At 63.9% G+C, this 19,123-nt stretch overlaps 1 protein-coding gene across 3 annotated transcripts in view; it reads left to right on the top strand.

Moving 5' to 3' along the window:
• Positions 1-1,295: 1,295 nt before the first annotated feature.
• LTBP4 (latent transforming growth factor beta binding protein 4) overlaps positions 1,296-19,123 on the top strand; it is a 35,851-nt gene continuing 18,023 nt past the window's right edge. For 2 of the 3 annotated variants that reach the window (XM_030546718.1, XM_030546719.1), the window contains exons 1-12: positions 1,296-1,371; positions 2,223-2,455; positions 3,381-3,483; positions 3,763-3,837; positions 11,731-11,853; positions 12,361-12,525; positions 13,081-13,239; positions 14,724-14,828; positions 15,196-15,327; positions 15,439-15,564; positions 16,376-16,501; positions 16,704-16,829. In XM_030546718.1, coding sequence (XP_030402578.1) covers positions 2,234-2,455; positions 3,381-3,483; positions 3,763-3,837; positions 11,731-11,853; positions 12,361-12,525; positions 13,081-13,239; positions 14,724-14,828; positions 15,196-15,327; positions 15,439-15,564; positions 16,376-16,501; positions 16,704-16,829 — 1,462 coding nt within the window. In that variant the 5' untranslated portion in view covers positions 1,296-1,371; positions 2,223-2,233. The remainder of the gene's footprint in view (positions 1,372-2,222; positions 2,456-3,380; positions 3,484-3,762; positions 3,838-11,730; positions 11,854-12,360; positions 12,526-13,080; positions 13,240-14,723; positions 14,829-15,195; positions 15,328-15,438; positions 15,565-16,375; positions 16,502-16,703; positions 16,830-19,123) is intronic. The other variant, XM_030546717.1, reaches the window with a different exon arrangement.

The raw sequence follows: 19,123 nt of genomic DNA, 5'->3' as shown, positions 1-19,123 counted from the left end.
CTCCTCACTCCCCCCCCGCAGCCCCCTACTCCCACCCCAGCCCTGCCAGTGCGCCTCACTCCCCCCCCGCAGCCCCCTACTCCCGCCCCAGCCCTGCCAGTGCCCCTCACTCCCAACCCGCAGCCTCCTACTCCCGCCCCAGCCCTGCTGATGCTCCTCACTCCCCCCCCCGCAGCCCCCTACTCCCGCCCCAGCCCTGCCAGTGCCCCTCACTCCCGACCCGCAGCCCCCTACTCCCGACCCACAGCTCCCTACTCCCCCCCAGCCCTGCCAGTGCCCCTCACTCCCAACCCGCAGCCTCCTACTCCCCCCATCCCTGCCAGTGCCCCTCACTCCGCAGCCCTATACCCCCCCCAGCCCTGCCAATGCCCCTCACTCCCAACCCGCAGCCCCCTACTCCCTCCCCAGCCCTGCTGATGCTCCTCACTCCCGACCCGCAGCCCCCTACTCCCGACCCACAGCCCCCTACTCCCGCCCCAGCCCTGCCAGTGCCCCTCACTCCCAACCTGCAGCCTCCTACTCCCGCCCCAGCCCTGCTGATGCTCCTCACTCCCGACCCGCAGCCCCCCTGTTCCCCTCCCAGCCCTGCCAGTGCCCCTCACTCCCGACCCGCAGCCCCCTACTCCCGACCCACAGCCCCCTACTCCCCCCCAGCCCTGCCAGTGCCCCTCACTCCCAACCCGCAGCCTCCTACTCCCGCCCCAGCCCTGCTGATGCTCCTCACTCCCGACCCGCAGCCCCCTACTCCCGACCCGCAGCCCCCTACTCCCGACCCACAGCCCCCTACTCCCCCCCAGCACTGCCAGTGCCCCTCACTCCCGACCCGCCACCTCCCCCAGCCCTGCCGGTGCCCCTCACTCCCGACCCGCAGCCCCGTGTGTGTAGCTCAGTTTCTGGGCTGGCCCAGCCCCATCTTTCGGGACGCGCTGGTTTAGCCAGACACAATCCAGGCCCTGTCACGCAGCCCCTCGCGGAAGGCGGAAGGCGGCGTTTGGCTCCCACCCGCCATGTGACACAACCAGATCTCCCCAGCTGGCCCCTCCCACCACAGGAAGCCCTGGGAGGGGCACTTGGGGGGGGTCCCTGGGTCCTGCTCTGCAGCACCCTCGGGGGAGACGCCCCCAGTACCTTCTGACTTCTGCCTTTGCCTTGCAGTCCTGTGCCCCCTGCTCTGCCAGAATGGGGGGGTCTGCATCAGGAAGGACCAGTGTCTCTGCCCTCCCAGCTTCACCGGCAAGTTCTGCCAGATCCAGTCCCCCCGGCCCCAGGCCCCAGCCCCAGGGCAGGAGGTCGACAGCCCGGGGGGGGCACAGCCCCTCACCAAATCCGTCTACACCCTGCCCCTCACCAACCACCAGCAGGAGCGGGACGGTAAGGGGCCCTGGGGGGGCTAGGCTGGGATCGATGGAGGGGGGGAGTGTCTCCCCAGGGGAAGGGGAGGGGCCGTGCATCATGGGGGCTTCACAGGGACTGGATCCATATGCAACCTCATGCCACTGGGGCGGCCCGGACCCTGGTTCTGCTCCATCCCCTGCCCCTGGCACTGCCCCTCTCTGCCCCATTCCCCGCCCTGGCACTGCCCCTCTCTGCCCCCATCTCCTGCCCCCGCTCCAGCACTGCCCCTCTCTGCCCCATTCCCCGCCCCGGCACTGCCCCTCTCTGCCCCCATCTCCTGCCCCCGCTCCAGCACTGCCCCTCTCTGCTCCATCCCCTGCCCCTGCCACTGCCCCTCTCTGCCCTATTCCCCACCCCGGCACTGCCCCTCTCTGCCCCCATCCCCTGCCCTCACCCCGGCACTGCCCCTCTCTGCCCCATCCCCTGCCCCTGGCACTGCCCCTCTTTGCCCCCATCCCCTGCCCCCAGCACTGCCCCCGCTCCAGCACTGCCCCTCTCTGCCCCATCCCCTGCCCCTGGCACTGCCCCTCTCTGCCCCATCCCCCGCCCCGGCACTGCCCCTCTTTGCCCCCATCTCCTGCCCCCAGCACTGCCCCCACTCCAGCACTGCCCCTCTCTGCCCCTATCTCCTGCCCCCGGCACTGCCCCTCTTTGCCCCCATCGTCCGCCCTCAGCCCCTGCCCCCAGCACTGCCCCCTTTGCCCCCATCCTTTGCCCTGGCACTGCCCCATTCCTCGGCACTGCCCCCTCTGCCCTCATCCCCTGCCCCCATCCCCCAGCACTGCCCCATCCCCTGCCCCCGGCACTGCCCCTGTCTGCCCCCTCAGGTGCCCTGTCCATGGTGAACGTCCACGTGCAGCACCCCCCCGAGGCCTCGGTGATCATCCACCAGGTGGAGCGGGTGAGCGAGCCCAGCACCCCAGGGGAGCCGCCCGCCAACGCCCTCCCTCCCGCCCGCCCAGCCCTCTACAGTGTCCTGGCACAGAGCAGCCCCCGGGCCAGCGGGTACGATGAGGACGCCGGCTATGGGTACTGCTTCCGGCAGCTCCACGCCGGAGAGGTAACAGCCGGGGGGGCTCAGAATGGGCAAGGGGAGCTGGGCACAGGCTGACATTTGTAAGGAGCCTCACACCCACCCGTGACCACGTGCAACGCTCACCTGCTGGCACTTGCGTTCACTGAGCGTGCCAGGGCGGCCAAACCCCGCCATACTCGTGTGGCACAAAGACGCTCAATCACCCAGCACATGCACTCCCGCCAGCCGATGCCCCATTCGCACACTTGGCGTGCAAACAGCCGTGCATCCCGGTACGTGCACTCCCACCAGCCAATGCCCCATTCGCACACTCAGCATGCAAACAGCCGTGCACCCCGGTACGTGCACTCACGCCAGCCGATGCCCCATTTGCACCCTTGGCGTGCAAACAGCCTTGCACCCTGGTATGTGCACTCCCGCCAGCCAATGCCCCATTTGCACCCTTGGCGTGCAAACAGCCTTGCACCCCGGTATGTGCACTCCCGCCAGCCAATGCCCCATTTGCACCCTTGGCGTGCAAACAGCCGTGCATCCCGGTACGTGCACTCCCACCAGCCAATGCCCCATTCGCACACTCAGCATGCAAACAGCTGTGCACCCCGGTACGTGCACTCACGCCAGCCGATGCCCCATTTGCACCCTTGGCGTGCAAACACCCTTGCACCCCGGTATGTGCACTCCTGCCAGCCAATGCCCCATTCGCACCCTTGGCGTGCAAACAGCCTTGCACCCCGGTACGTGCACTCCCGCCAGCTGATGCCCCGTTTGCAACCTTGGCTGTGTGAATCAACGGGCGCTGGGCAGCAGCTGGGTACGATTCCAGCCACTCAGCCAGGAACGTCTCTGGCCGGGGGCTCCCAGGGGCCATGGCCAGGCCTGGACCCACCCACCCCCCTCCAGGAAGACCCCCCCCCAGCTGGCCGCACTGACCCAGCCCCTTTCCCTGCAGTGTAGTGCACCCCTGCCCGGCCTGCGGACCCAGGACATCTGCTGCCGTGGTGCTGGCGTGGCCTGGGGTGTCCACGAGTGTCTGCCCTGCACCACCCAGACAGGTAGGGCTCCAGCCGTGGGGAAGGGTCAGTGAGGGTGGGGGCGGGGCTGGGGGCAGTGAGAGGCAGGGACGGGGCTGGGGTCACTGAGGGGCAGATGTGGAGGCTGGGGTCAGTGAGGGCTGGGGGCAGGGGAGGACCTGCCGGGGGGCCCCGCCCTGGGGCTGTTGGGACACTAGGGGTAGAACATGGAGCTTGGGTGGCCCTGGGGAGGGCAGTGTATGGGGGGCAGGAGGGAGGGGAGAGGCATTCCTGGCTCTGAGCCCCACTCTCTCCCCACAGCGAATGCACCTGGGCTGGGACAACAGGAGGCCCCGTGTCCCAAAGGTTTCCAGCGGCTGAACGGCTCCTGCCAGGGTGAGTTGGGCCGAGGCCTGGGCTGGGGGAGGGTGTCCAGTGGGGGGTGTCTAGTGGGGTGTGTGCGCCCAGGGGGGAGTGTCCGGTGGGGGGGGGGGACCAGCGTGACAAGCCCTTGGTTAATGAGGGAAGGGAAAGTCCCAGCAGTCCAGCCGGTCCAGCCCCCCGAGTCCCAGGCCAGGAGCGTCTCCCGCAGCCCCCACGGAAGAGCCCCCAAGGGCCCCACCTCTGTCCTTGTTCCCGGGTGTGACGGAGCAGGGCTGGGGCAGGCTGACTGGGATGCTGTGGGGGAGCGTTACTGGGACTGTCTGCGTTGGTGCTGGATGGGGGTGGGATGTCGGGGTGACGTCACTTGAGGGATGATCCTTGAGCGTAACCTGAGTCCAGGAGGGGGTTGGGGCAGGTGACACCTTCTGCCTGGAACACGACAAAGGCTGGGGGAGCAGCCGGGTGGAGGCTGGGGGAGACCCCGGAGGGGGTTTCAGTTTGGAGCTGGCTGGGGAAATGGAGGGAGGCCCAGAACTGGGGTCTGGGCTCCCCCTGCCCCCAAGATGGACCTGACTGAGGGGTCCTGTTCTCTGTACCTGTGAGCCCTGCTTGGGACTGTGTTCCTGTCGGCTAATAAACCTTCTGTGTTACTGGCTGGCTGAGAATCCCGGGGAATCGCAGGAGGAGGGGTGCAGGGCCCGGACTCCCCCACACTCTGTGACAACTGGTGGCAGCGGTGAGATGTACTGCACCCCGGGGATGGTGCTTCCTGCAGTGTCTGGGGAGCAGTAAAACGAAGGGGGATTGACGAGAACCAGGCGCGCTGAAGGCTCAGAGAGGAGCAGTTTTGGGGGGCAGAGAAGCTAAGTTTAACCCCTGGGAGTGTGTGGCCAGCGAGAAGGACTGTTGCAATGACTGGGTCCCCGGGTGAGTGGTTCCGGGGCGGGGGAGTCTGCGGCTCAACCCTGGGAGAGAGGTGGTGACCTGAAGAAGGGCTGCCACGGGCAGGGTTCTTCCTGGAAACCGTGGGGAGCTGAGAGCAGACAGGCCTGGGAGTCCACAGCAATCTGGGACCCGCGGGAAGATGTATAACCATCACCTTAAGAGTGACCTGGGGGAGCTGTGCCAATGGAGGGGGCTGTGCATGGAAAGCTCACCAGAGAACAGCCGATTGCCCAGAGGAGCCGATCCCTGTCCCTGAGGGAAGTAGCCCAGCGGATGCAGGGCTGGCACCGGTGTCTGTCCCGGCTGGGAGGGGTCAGACTGCTGCCCAGGGCATCCCGAAGCCCCTCCTACCTATGGCTAGGGAAGGGGCTGGAAGGAGCCTGGCAAACACCGAGGGCACCGTGACCCCCCCCCGGCCAGCAGGGGATCCTCCCGTTGGAGCTCCCCATGCCTGGAGCTGGGGCGGCTGGAATGGAAGAGGAGCTGAAACTGAGAGAGCTGGAGGAGCAGGAGAAACAGCTGCAGCATGAGCTGGGGGAGTGGGAAGAATGGGAAAAGCAGCGGCAGCACGAGCTGGAGCTGGAGAGGCTGAGGAGCAAGGGGCCCCCGGCTGCCGTGAGTGAGGGGGGGGCCCAGGACTGCGCGGAGCTTTGACAAGTGCATCCTGGCCCAGCGTAAGGAGTGCGAGGACATGGATGAATTCCTGACGGCCTTTGAGACGGCCTGCAAGCTGCACAGGATTGACCCTGCAAACAGCCTCCGGGTTCTCACCCCCTTACTGGACCCCAAAGTTGTGGGGCTGTACAGCCGACTGGAAGGGGTGGAGACAGGGGACTGTGAACTGTTCAAACAGGCCCTGCTGCGCGAGTTTGGGCTGAATCTCGAGACATATTGGGAAAAGTTCCAGAGTCAGCGTAAAACCCCTGAGGTCACATATCTGGAACTGATCCTCCAAATGCAGGGATATGCCCACAAGTGGGCAGATGGGGCCCAGACGAAGGGGGACCTGATTAAACTGATCGTCCTAGAGCAACTGTATGAGCGGTGCCCACCCAACCTGAGGCTGTGGTTGAGGGACCAAAAGCCAGAGAACCCGCGACATACAGGGCAGTTGGCCGATGAGTTTGTGAAGAGCCGGTCAGGGGTGGCAGGGAGGAGTCCCAAAGGAACAGACCTGCCGCGATGCAGAGAGAGAGTGATCCTGGGACCTCCCATAGGGGAAGCATGGAGACCCCCCCTTCCAAGAGGAACATCCGGCGTCAGGACCAACCGACCAGCTCGGGGGGACCCATGGGACATGGACTGCTATTACTGTGGCCAGAGGGGCCACATACAGACCCAGTGCCTCAGGCTCAGGACAGACCGAGCAGACTGGACCCACAGAGAGTTAACTGGGTAGCAGCCCAGCTGGACGAGGGGCAGGGGTCCCAGGAAAGGGGGGCTGGCAGCTTATCAACTGCTCAGGAGGGAGGAGGGCCCCAAGCCACCTCCTCTGCAGAGCTGGATGCTCCGGATGTCAGGTTTTCCGTTTACAGGGTGGGCGCGGGGCTGTCCCTGCAGAGCGAGTGCCTTGTTCCTCTGGAGGTGGATGGGAGGAAGGTCAATGGATACTGGGACACGGGCGCTGAGGTGACGCTGGCCCAGCCCGAGGTGGTAGCTCCAGATCGGGTGATGCCCAACACCTATCTGACCCTGACGGGGGTGGGTGGGACCCCATTCAAGATGCCCATGGCGAGGGTGCATCTGAAATGGAGGGACAAGGCGGGCCCCAAGGAAGTGGGGGTGCACCACCATTTGTCCACTGAGGTGTTGATGGGGGTGACCTAGAGGACAGGCAAGCAACCCCCAGACCACCCTAGCCGTGACCTGTTGCTAGCGCCGGCGAGGGGCACTATGCCCTGACCTCAGGGAAGGTACCACACTGGAGGCGCAGGACCCTACCCTGATGGGGAGGGAACGCCCAGAGACACAGCTCAAGGAGGCTGCGGCCTCAGACCCAGCCGATGAGAGAGAGCCGGTCCCCATTCCTGTCCCAGCTGCTGAGTTCCAGACCGAGTTGCAGAAAGATCCCTCCTTGCGGAAGCACAGGGACCGGGCTGACCTTAGTGCGGTACAGACCATGAGGAGAGGTTGCAAGGAGAGGTTCCTGTGGGAGAAGGGGTTCCTGTACCGAGAACGGGCTCCCCCAGGGGAAGTAGAGTCATGGGGGATCAGGAGGCAGCTGGTGGTTCCCCAGAAGTTTCGTCACAAGCTGTTGTACCTGGCCCATGACATCCCTCTCGCAGGGCACCAGGGAATCCCGCACACCAGGCAGAGGCTGCTTGTCACAAACTCCAAGGGCACGTTCCCACTCATGGCCCCGTGAGGTCCCTGGGGGTGCCCCTTTCCGTGTGACAGCCCTTCTCGGGGGGCCACTCTCTCTGGGGGTCAGGCCCCTCCATGTCCTGGAGCCACACCTCTCTGAGCCTTAGCACGTCTGTCTCTGCCGTGGGCCCCCTCACAGAGTCCCCTCGCTCTGGGCCCCTGGGGCCTCCACCCCCAGAGGGAATAATGCCCCCGCCCTAGCCCTTTTCTCTAGCCCGGAGCAACTCTCAGCCAGCGTAAAACGGGAGGGTTAATTGAGCATCCGAACCCAGCAGAGGAAACTCAGGGCCTCAGGCCTGGCTCCCTCAGCCCAGCACATCCCAGTCCCCCTGCAGCCAGGGGGGCTCTGCTGCTCCCCCTCTCCAGCCCCGAGCCCCCCTGCTTCCCAGCTGGGCATCTGAGATCACCGGCCCCAAGGCCCCTCTGTCCATTGTCCTCTCTCCAGGGAAATGGTCTCCTGGGCCTCCTCTCCTCCCTCCTCTGGCTGGAACTGGCTGGTCAGGTCACCGGGGTCTCTCCCCACAGCCCATTGTCCTTCCACTGGCCAGAACCGGCTGTGCCTCCTGAACTGGGCCTCCGGGTCACTAGTCGCTGGGGTCTCCATCCTCCAGGCCATCGGCCGGGCTCCCCAGTTCCCTCTCCGATCCTGTGTCCCAACAAACTCCCCTCCCCTCCCCTCGTTAAACCAGTAACACCTGGGGACACTGAGTCCCACCCCCTCTGCATGCAACCCACTGGGAAATCCAGGGAAAAACAAGATAGTCCCCCGCTCTGTCACACTGCTACAGAACTTTTACTGGCCTGGAGTCTTTACCCATGTCCGACAGTACTGCCAATCCTGTGACCCCTGCCAGAGGGTGGGGAAGGCCCGGGACAAGGGGAAAGCGGCTTTGAGGCCTTTACCCATCATAGAAGAACCTTTCCAGAAGGTGGCCATGGACATAGTGGGACCTCTCAGCAAGACGACCCGGTCGGGGAAGAAATACATCCCGGTGGTGGTGGATTTCGCCACCCGAAACCCTGAGGCGGTGGCCTTGTCCTCTATTGAAGCAGACACAGTGGCAGATGCGCTGCTGACAATTTTCAGCTGGGTGGGGTTCCCCAAGGAGGTCTTAACGGACCAGGGGTCCAACTTCATGTCGGCCCTGCTCCGGTGCTTGTGGAGAAATGTGGGGTCCAGCACAACTGGGCCTCAGCGTATCAGCCCCAGTCCAACGGGCTGGTGGAAAGGTTCAACGGGAAGCTGAAGATGATGCTAAAAACATTTATGAACCAGCACCCGCAGGATTGGGACAAGTACTTACCTCACCTGCTGTTCGCGTACAGGGAGGTACCCCAGGAATCTACCGGGTTTTCACCTTTCGAACTGTTGTATGGAAGGCGGGTAAGGGGGCCCCTAGACCTGATGAGGGACGAATGGGAGGGGAAGGCCGCTCCCGAGGGAGAGTCAGTGGTGGAGTATGTCCTGACCTTCCGGGAAAGACTGGCCGAGCTCATGGGCCTGGCCAGGGAGAATCTGGCCCGAGCCCAGAGGAGGCAGAAGGTCTGGTATGACCGCACGGCACGGGCCTGTGCCTTCGCCACCGGGGATCAGGTGATGGTTCTCATCCCCGTGAGGAGAAACAAACTCCAGGCTGCCTGGGAAGGGCCCTTCAAGGTTATCAAGTAACTGAATGAGGTAAACTATGTGGTGGAGCTGTCAAACCGGGCACATCACCGTCGGGTGTACCATGTGAACATGATGAAACCATACTATGACAGGGGGAATGTGGTGTTGACCGTGTGTGGACATTGGGAGGGGCAGGGAGATGACCCCTTAATAGATCTATTCCCTGGGACAAAAGCTGGTTCCCCCCTGGAGGCGATTCCCCTCTCTGATCAACTGACCCCGGGCCAGCACGCTGAGATCAGGGGGGTGCTGCATCTGTACCGACAGCTGTTTTCCAACCAGCCTGGACGCACTAATTTGACTGTCCACCGGGTGGAGACCGGGTCACATCCCCCTATAAGATGCTCCCCTTTTCGGGTCACTGGGAAAACCGCCCAGGATCTTGAAAGAGAGGTCAGGGACATGCTGGCTTTGGGGGTGATCCAGCTGTCTTCCAGCCCTTGGGCCTCGCCGGTGGTGCTGGTCCCCAAGAAGGATGGGTCAATCCGGTTCTGTGTGGACTATCGAAAGCTCAATGCCATTACCGTATCTGATGCCTACCCCATGCCCAGGCCTGACGAGCTCCTAGACAAGCTGGGAGGTGCTCGGTACCTCACCACTATGGATCTTACCAAAGGCTACTGGCAGGTGCCGCTGGATGCAGATGCCAGGCTGAAATCGGCCTTTATCACCCCTCTGGGGCTCTATGAGTTTCTGACCCTGCCCTTCGGCCTCAAGGGAGCACCGGCCACCTTCCAGCGCCTGGTGGATCAGCTACTGAGGGGGATGGAGAGTTTTGCCATGGCGTATATTGACGACATCTGCGTCTTCAGCCAGACCTGGGAGGACCACGTGTCCCAGGTTAAACAAGTCCTGGACCGACTCCGAAAGGCTGGGTTAACAGCAAAGGCTGAGAAGTGCAAGGTGGGGATGGCTGAAGTATCTTACCTGGGCCATCGGGTGGGGAGTGGCTGCCTGAAGCCGGAACCAGCCAAGGTGGAGGTGATCAGAGGCTGGCCTGCTCCCCAAACCAAAAAGCAGGTCCAGGCCTTTATTGGGATGGCGGGGTACTATCGAAGGTTCGTGCCCCACTTTAGTGCCATAGCCGGCCCCATCACTGAACTGTGCAAAAAGAGGAAGCCAGACAAGGTGATCTGGACTGAGCAGTGCCAGGAGGCTTTCCGGGTGCTGAAGGAGGCTCTGGTTAGTGGCCCAGTTCTGGCAAACCCAGATTTTGACAAACCCTTTATGGTGTTCACCAACGCCTCAGACACGGGACTGGGGGCGGTGTTAATGCAGGAGGATGAAAAGGGGGAGAGACACCCCATCGTGTACCTGAGTAAGAAGCTGCTACCCCGGGAACAAAGCTACGCGGCCATCGAGAAGGAATGCCTGGCCATGGTGTGGGCCCTTAAGAAGCTAGAGCCATATCTCTTTGGGCGACACTTCACCGTGTACACCGACCACTCTCCCCTGACCTGGCTGCACCAGATGAAAGGAGCCAACGCCAAGCTCCTGAGGTGGAGCCTGCTCCTGCAGGACTATGACATGGACGTGGTCCATGTGAAGGGAAGTGCCAACCTGATAGCGGACACGTTGTCCCGGAGAGGGGACCCTGAACTTCCCCAGGTCACTGGGCAGAGTGACCCCGCTCAGTTCAGTCTCGAAGGGGGGAGAGATGTGACGGAGCAGGGAGTGGGGAGGATTGACCTGGGGATGTTGTGGGGGAGTTTTACTGGGACTGTCTGCGTTGGTGCTGGATGGGGGTGGGATGTCGGGGTGACGTCACTTGAGGGATGATACTTGAGCGTAACCTGAGCCCAGGAGGGGGATGGGGCAGGTGACACCTTCAGCTCAGAAAACTGGACAAAGGCTGAAGGAGGGGCCAGGGGTGTGGCTGGGTGAGACGGCGGGAGGGGGTTTCAGTCTGGAGCTGGCTGGGGACGAGGAGTGAAGTGCAGACGTGGGGGTCTGGCTCACTGCCCCCCAGAATGGACCCGGCCGAGGGGTCCGGTTCGCTGTATCTACAAGCTCTGTTTTAGACCCTGTTCCTGTCATCGAATAAACCTCTGTGTTACTGGCTGGCTGAGTCTTGTCTGACTGCGAAGTGGGGGGGCAGGACCCTGTGGCCCCCCCAGGACCCCGCTGGGGCGACTCGCTGTGGGAAGCGCACGGAGGGGCAGAGGATGCTGAATGCTCCAAGGAGAGACCCAGGAGGTGAAGACGTGTGAGCTTCTTGCCCTGAACAAGTCTGCTCCAAGGGAGAGGAGGCTCCCCAAAGTCCTGCCTGGCTTGGTGGGGAGCAGTTCCAGAGCATCGCCCGGGGACTCCGTGACAGGGGGGAGACCCAGAACTGCAGTCTGGGATCCCTGCCCCCCAAGAGGGACCTGACTGATGGGTCCTGTTCTCTGTACCTACAAGCCCTGCTTGGGACTGTCCTCTGTTGGCTAATAAACCTTTGCTGGCTGAGAGTCCCAGAGAATCACAGGAAGGCAGGGGTGCAGGGCCCTGACTCCCCCATACTCCGTGACACTAGGCAGACGTGGTCCCCTGGCCTCCTTCTGGCCCTTTGCCCCAGCAGGTCACACCCGGCTGCCTCTGTGCCCGGGGCAGCCCTCCTGAGTGCCACATGTCCGGGCCATTGGAGTGGCCGGTGTCTTCGTGGACTCCCATGGGCATGGGGCCCAGACCCCAGCCTGGGTCTCTGCAAGGAGCCAACTGCCTTTTCCCATCCCCTCATTACTCATGCATCACGCAGGGGAAACTGAGGAACGCACACCCTTTGTCTAAAATATTCTGAAAAATCCCCACTCAGCCACATATGACACCAGCACTTCCCTCTCCAGGAAAGCGGCTGTGTGGTGCCAGCCCCTGGCCCCCCGTCTCTCTAAAGCACCAGAGCAGCCAGCTCCCTGGCCCTACTCTGACCCCCTTCCGTTTCTCCCCAGATGTGGACGAGTGCCAGGAGGGCGGGTTCTGCCAGAACGGGCTGTGCACCAACACACCTGGCAGCTTCTCCTGCCTCTGCCACACAGGCTACATCCTCGACTCCTCCCGCAGCAGCTGCATTTGTGAGTGGGGGGCGCAGGGGGGAGGGGAGAGCTGTGGGGTGGGGAACAGGCCCCCAGGAGGCCAGAGTGGGGGGCTGGCTGGCTCATGGGACTGGGGAATGGGACGGAGGGGCCGAAGGGGGGGCTGGCTCGGGGTGGGGCATGGGCTGTGTGGGGGCTGGCTAGGGAATGGGCCGGGGGGCTGAGGGCCGGGGATGGATGGCTGGCTTGGGGTGGGGCACATGCCGTGTGGGGGCTGGCTAGGGAATGGGCCGGGGGGCTGAGGGCGGGGGATGGCTGGCTCAGGGGGAGGGGCACATGCCGTGTGGGGGCTGGCTAGGGAATGGGCCGGGGGCCGAGGGTGGGGGCTGGATGGCTCAGGGCAGGGACCGGGCTGCAGGGAGCTGGCTTGGAGGGCCGTGGAATGGGCCAGGGGGCGGCTGGCTGGCTCAGCGCCCAGGCGCCCCGGGGGAGCGGCTCCGTGGGGGGACTCAGCGCCCGACTGTCCCCGTGTCTGTCTGTCCCCAGCCCACCACGTGATCTCGGAGGCCAAGGGCCCCTGCTACCGGGTCCTGCGGGACAGCACCTGCTCCCTGCCCACCCTGCGCAACATCACCAAGCAGATCTGCTGCTGCAGCCGCGTCGGCAAGGCCTGGGGCTGGGGCTGCGAGCGCTGCCCGCATTTCGGCTCCGGTGAGCCCCGCCAGATGCCTGGGTTCTCTCCTGGCAGTCGGGGTGGGGAGCCAGGACGCCTGGGTTCTCCCCGGGCAGCTGGGGCTAGGGGTGGGGGTGGGGAGCCAGGACGCCTGGGTTCTCCCCGGGCAGCTGGGGCTAGGGGTGGGGGTGGGGAGCCAGGACGCCTGGGTTCTCCCCGGGCAGCCGGGGCTAGGGGTGGGGGTGGGGAGCCAGGACGCCTGGGTTCTCCCCGGGCAGCTGGGGCTAGGGGTGGGGGTGGGGAGCCAGGACGCCTGGGTTCTCCCCGGGCAGCTGGGGCTAGGGGTGGGGGTGGGGAGCGAGGATGCCTGGGGTTCTCTCCGGGCAGCTGGGGCTAGGGGTGGGGAGCCAGGACGCCTGGGTTCTCTCCTGCCAGTGGGAGTGAGGGGTGGGGGTAGGGAGCCAGGATGCCTGGGTTCTTTCTTGGTGGCGGGAGGGCAGTGGTGGCTGGTGGTGAGGGGTGGGGAGCCAGGACGCCTGGGTTCCTGCACAGCTGGGGGCTCTGGGCTTCTGACGCTGCTGCTTCCCATGCAGATGGCTTCAAGGAGATCTGCCCAGCGGGTCCCGGCTACCACTTCTCCGCCTCTGACCTACGCTACAACACCCGCTTCCTGGGGTCCGACCTGCCCCGTGTGCCCGTCAGCCGCCAGCATGGGGGGCGCACGCCTGCCCCACCCGCCCTGCCCGCCACGTGTGAGAGCTCCCCCACTGCACCCCTCTTGTGCCGCGCCCCTCCCCTGCCTGTCCCTGTTCCCCATCCACGTCCCCCCACAGCCCCCGTCCCTGTTCCCCATCCATGTCACCCCCACAGCACCCCACATCCACGTCCTCCCCACAGCACCCCCATCCGTGCCCCTCCCGCACTGTGCCCCGTCACAGACTCCCAGTCGTGCCCACTCGTGGTCCCGTGCAGTCCGTGGGGGGTGCCCCTTCAGTGCCACAGCCCTTCTCGGGGGGCCACTCTCTCTGGGGGTCAGACCCCTCCACGTCCTGGAGCTGCACCTCTCTGAGCCTCAGCACGTCTGTCTCTGCTGTGGGCCCCCTTAGGGAGACCCCTCGCTCTGGGCCCCCGGGGCCTCCTCACCCCTGAAGGGGATGATCCCCCCTGTTCTCTAGCCCGGAGCGACTCTCCCCCAGCGTAACACAGGAGGGTTTATTGAGAGCTGAACCCAGCACAGGAAACTCTCTGGCCTCAGGCCTGGCCTCCCCCAGCCCAGCACATCCCAGTCCCCCTGCAGCCAGGGGGGCTCTGCTGCTCCCCCTCTCCAGCCCCGAGCCCCCCTGCTTCCCAGCTGGGCCTCCGATATCCCTGGCCCCAAGCCCCCCTGTCCATTGGCTTCTCTCCAGGGACACAGGGTCGTAAACAGGCAGGCCTGGGTCTCCTCCCCTCTCAGCCCCCCTCTGGCCGGAGCCGGCTGGTCAGGTCACCGGGGTCTCTCCCCACAGCCCATTGTCCTCCCACTGGCCAGAACCGGCTGTGAGTCCTGAAGTGGGTCTCTGGGTCACCGGTCGCTGGGGTCTCCATCCTCCAGGCCATCGGCCGGGCTCCCCAGTTCCCTCCCCGGTCCTGTGTCCCAACAAACTCCCTCTCCCCTCCCCTCGTTAAACCAGTAGCACCCGGGGACACCGAGTCCCACCCCCTCTGCATGCAACCCCTGGGAAAACAAGGAAACCCAAGAACCCCCCCACTTCATCACAGCCCCTCCCCCGCCAAGCCCCACCACAGTACCCCATCCAAATCCCCCCACAGCACCCCCATCCGTGCCCCTCGCCCGCTTGTCTCCCTCCCCCACCCATCCCTGTTCCCCCATCCATGTCCCCCCCACAGCACCCCCATCCATGCCCTTCCCCCGCTTGTCTCCCCCGGCCCATCCCCATTCCCTCGCCAAGCCCCACCACAGCACCCCCCATCCATGTCACCCCATCTGTGCCCCTCCTCCACTCTGCTCCCCCCGTCCTGCCCAGTATGTGCCCTCCCCATTGCATCTCAGACCCATCCCTGGCAGACCCAGCAGAGGGGCTGGATGGGCCACGGAGCCTGAGGCCCCCACCCCGGGGCAGGGGATGGGAAGGTTCCTGGGTGTCCCTTGGTCTCACCCTCCCTTCCCCCATACCCACGTTTGGGCCAAGCCCCTCCCCCACTCCCCATCCTCACCCCCCTCCTTGTCCCCCTGCAGCCCACTGGAGTGCCCAGCCCACGGCACCAGGGGGGCAGCGCCCTGCCCAGCCCCCCACAACCCTGCCACCTATCCCCAAAGCTGCCCGGGAGGGGCCGACCTCAGGTAGGGATGGGGGGGTAGTAAAACAGTGGGGCAGGCTGGAGGGTGGAGACACTTGGGTGGGGGCGCTGGGGGGTGAGGGGTAGGGTGGGGCTAGGGATCTTGAAGGGTGGGGGTGCTGAGGAGCAGGGCAGGGGATGGGGGTGCTGGGGGGTTAGGGGTGGGGCGGGGATAGGGATTTTGAGGGGTGGGGGCACTGGGGGCTCCGGGGTAAGGCAGGGGGTGGGGGCGCTGAGAGGTGAGGGGTGGGGCAAGGATTGGGACGCTGAAGGATAGGGCAGGGGTGGGGGATCCCAGTGAGGGGTTTGGGGGAGTGGGGGGGCAGCTGGTGGGGGGCAGGGGGCAGACCCCAATCACCCCCCATTATCAGCAGAGCCCAGCAGTGTGTGTGAGCGGAACCCCGAGATCTGCGGCCCGGGGCGTTGCGGCCCCCGCCAGGGCAGCTACACCTGCCTCTGTCACCCCGGCTTCTGGCTCAGCACCCAGGGCACCCACTGCATCGGTGAGGGGGGCACCGGGGGGCGGAGGGTGGGGGGCTCGGCCTGGGCCAGCGAGGGGCCCCTGCATCCCCACGTGGCTCAGGGAACCGTCTCTCCCTGTCTGTCTGTGCCAGACATGGACGAGTGCCGGCAGCGCCCGCGCCCCTGCGCCAACGGGCGCTGTGAGAACACGGTGGGGAGCTTCCGCTGCGTCTGTGCCCCCGGCTACCGCGCTGCCCCGCCGGGCCCCGAGTGCCGAGGTGAGAGACGGGCGCAGGGGCCCCAGGGCAGCAGGCACTGGGTGGGGGGCCCCAGGGAAGTGGGCAGCCCCAGGGCAGCAGGCGCTGGGCGGGGAGTCCTAGGGCAGCAGGCGTGGGGTCCCCAGGGCAGCGGGGGCCCCAGGGCAGCGGGGGGCCCCAAGGCAGCGGGTGCTGGGCAGGGGGCCCCTGGGCAGCAGGCAGCAGGGAGTCCTAGGGCAGCGGGCACTGGGTGGGGAGTCCTAGGGCAGCAGGCATGGGGGGCCCCAGAGGGCCCCAGGGCAGTGGGCGCTGGGTGGGGGGCCCGGGGTCCTGCTGTCTGGGCTCTGCAGGGATGTGCGCCTGGCGTAGTCACTGGCTGGCACCCAGCATGGGCAGTCCGTAGGATCTCGGCCGTTCCAGGCAGCCAGAGCTCAGCCATCCCAGAACAAAGCCTTTTGTCCAGGCCATCCGTCTGCTCTGCCCGCTCTCCTTCCTTAGGCCAAGGGGAGCCCAACTCCCCTGCCCCCCCGTCTCCCGGCCGTCGGGCTCCAGACAGAGCGAGAGGTGGGTGGCCAGACCCTCTGGCTTGTTGGTCGCCAGCGTACCGGTGGCTGGATCTGCCACTGTCTTCTCCTGCTCCATGGAGTCGGGGGCGGCCAGAGCAAGGACCTGCCCCTGCTAGGGAACAAGGCCGCAGAGGGGAGAAACTGAGGCACACACAAAGTATTACAAAAAATTCCCCCTTTGGCACCCCATGGTCCTTGGGGCTGGGGGAGTGAGTCCCTGACCCCCCCCCCCGACACTGCTCTCTCCTCCTTCGTGTGCTCTGCAGACATTGACGAGTGCGCCCAGAGCCCCCGCCCGTGCACCCAGGGCCGTTGTGAGAACACGCCCGGCTCCTACCGCTGCGTCTGCCCCGCCGGGTACCGGCCCAACCCCCCTGGCACCAGCTGCACCGGTAACACAGCACCCAGCAGGGAGCAGGAGGTCATGGGGGGCAGACGGGGGGCTGGGCAGTGATCTAGGTGTGATGCCACTTGGGAGGCAGCTGTGCCCTGGGGGCAGATGGGGCTGGGTGGGGTGGTGCCATGGGGGAGGGCCGGGCAGGAGGATGGGGGTTGGGGGTAACTGGGGGTTCACAGCCCCCCTGTGCCCTGCAGACATCGACGAGTGTGCCCAGATCCCCCGCCCGTGCGCACAGGGCCTCTGCGAGAACACAGCCGGGAGCTATCGCTGCACCTGCCCCCGGGGCTTCCGTGCCAGTCCAGCCAGCACTGAGTGCCTGGGTAGGTGCCCCCACCCCCAGTGACTGCCCCTTCCCCAGGGGTGCTCTGCCTCTGGGGGTATCCTGCCTCCAGTGACTGCCCCACCCCTGGGGTGCCCTGCCCCTAGGAGTGCCCCTGCCCTGCCCGCAGGGGTTCCTTGGTCTGCCCCACTCTTCCCCCCCAGGGGTTCCCCTCCACTGCCCCGCCCCCAGGGGCTCCTGGCTACACCACACCTCACCCCCGGGGGTTCCCCCTATAATGATGCTGCCCTTGGCGGGACCCTACTGTGGGTGCCAGTTCAGGACAAATTGCTCGGAGCCGGGCAGTCACAGCCCCAGGCTGGGGTTTCTCTGCCCACCAAGGAAACCAAACAGCCAGCCAGAGAGGACTTCGGGCTCACCCCCTGGCTAACCAGTCACACAAGCAATTCCTCAGACACTCCAGCTTCCCGGCATCCCCACCAGTACCACCGTCATGGGGACGACTGGCTATGAAAACCAATGCCCCAGTAAAAGAAATCAAGGTCTCCTGGTCCCAAAGGGCCAAGCCCAGACCCAGGTCAATCTACAAGTCAGATCTTCCCCACAAATCATGCTGCAGCCAATTCTTAGTCACAAAACTAAACTTTATTACAAAAGAAAAGAGAGAGAATTGGCTGGGACTTGAGTTCAGTGTCTTGTGGTCCAGATCTGGAGCAGAGACGGTGAGTTTGTAGCTGCCAAAAGTTGTTAGAAATAGTCTGGAGGTTAGAGTCCAATGTCTGTGCTCAGGGTGGCTCCAGTCTGTGACTGGGGATCCTTATGGCTTAAGGTTTCCCCCTCTTGAAACCCAAAGCAGATCTGAGATGAAGCAGGATTGTGGCCCAGGCTTTTTACACATTTCCAGCAGCCTCTTGGCCTGGGAAACCAATTGGCTCAACGTCCCTTCTCCCAACCATGCTGGCAATTAGCCCAGGGGAATTTACCCATTAACAGTTCCCTTCCAGGTCACCACAACCCTCAAAGAGAGCGAGAGACAATGACGCCATTTCTCCCAAGTGTCCTCCTGAATGTTCACACTCCCGGCCTGAGCTTTGAATCAAAGCCAGCAACAGACCCCGGGTCACAAGCCCTGAGCACAGCCCCCGTCCAGGTCTCTGGCAACACGGCTGCAGTGCCCAGCTCAGTGCTGTTACCCCTGTGACGGTGCTGCCCGTGGGAGCCCTCTGAGGTCACTCAATTAGTGTGAACTGCAAACAAAACGGGGCAGACAAACCCCAAACGCTGGTGGATCTTCCAGTACTGAGATTTACCAGCCAGCGCATAACAGCTTCTGTAGCACTTCCCTGGTTCCTCAGATCCAAACCCCGCAGTTCCCTTCCAGTGCCCAGCCTCAGGCCCCTGTCCAGACACACACGTCAGATATGATGATGGTTACTGAAAATCTTCTCTCATCATATAAAAGAAAAGGTTCTTCCAACCCCAAAGGATCAGCCACTCACCCACATCCAGTTATAACTTAGATCTTACCCACAATACACGCTTAGAGCCAGTTCTTATTAACTAAGCTAAAATGTATTACAAAAGAAAAGAGAGAGAGTTGGTTAAAAGATCAATGAACAGACAGACGTGAATTCAATTCTTGAGGTTCAGACACAGCAGAGAGGAGCTTGTAGTTGCCAAAAGTCCTTTTAGAAACCGTCCAGAGGTTACAGTCCAATGTCCTTATTCAGGGTGGCTCCAGTCAGTGACTGGGGATCTCAATCCTTGTGGCTTAAGGTTTCCCCCTCTTGAAACCCAAAGCAGATCTGAGATGAAGCAGGATTGTGGCCCAGGGTTTTTATACATTTCCAGCAGCCTTTCGGCCTGAGAAAACAATCGACTTAACTCTCCTTCTCCCAACCAGCCTGGCAATTAGCCCAGGGGAATTTATCCATTAAATGGTTCAGATGCAGGTTCACAACCTTCGAAGAGACACAGAGACAATAATACTATTTCCCTCAAGTATCATTATAAATGTTTTAATATTCCCTTTGAGCTTTGAATTAAAGCTCTAGCAATAGACAAGGCTTGTTTGCCGCCATCCCAAGCCCTGAGGACACAGCTCCCCTTCTACCTCTAAGAAGGCCGATTTGCATTTCAAAGCTCTGCTCATTTACATATTTTCCTAACAAGTCTCTAAAGTTGGGCCCTGGGTCAGGTCAGTCTGGGAGGTTAACTAACTCCTTCTGGCCCTGTCACCTGCCACACCCCCGCTCTGCCCTGCCCTGCCCTGCCCTGCCCCACCACTGGGATTCCCCTGCCTCCGGGTGGGGTTCCCCACCCCCCTCTGTCAGG

This window comes from Gopherus evgoodei, unplaced genomic scaffold, assembly GCF_007399415.2.
Source record: "Gopherus evgoodei ecotype Sinaloan lineage unplaced genomic scaffold, rGopEvg1_v1.p scaffold_48_arrow_ctg1, whole genome shotgun sequence".
NCBI classification, from domain to species: domain Eukaryota; kingdom Metazoa; phylum Chordata; order Testudines; family Testudinidae; genus Gopherus; species Gopherus evgoodei.
Note: the sequence above shows the minus strand (reverse complement) of the source record. Positions and strands in the feature narration are given on the sequence as shown.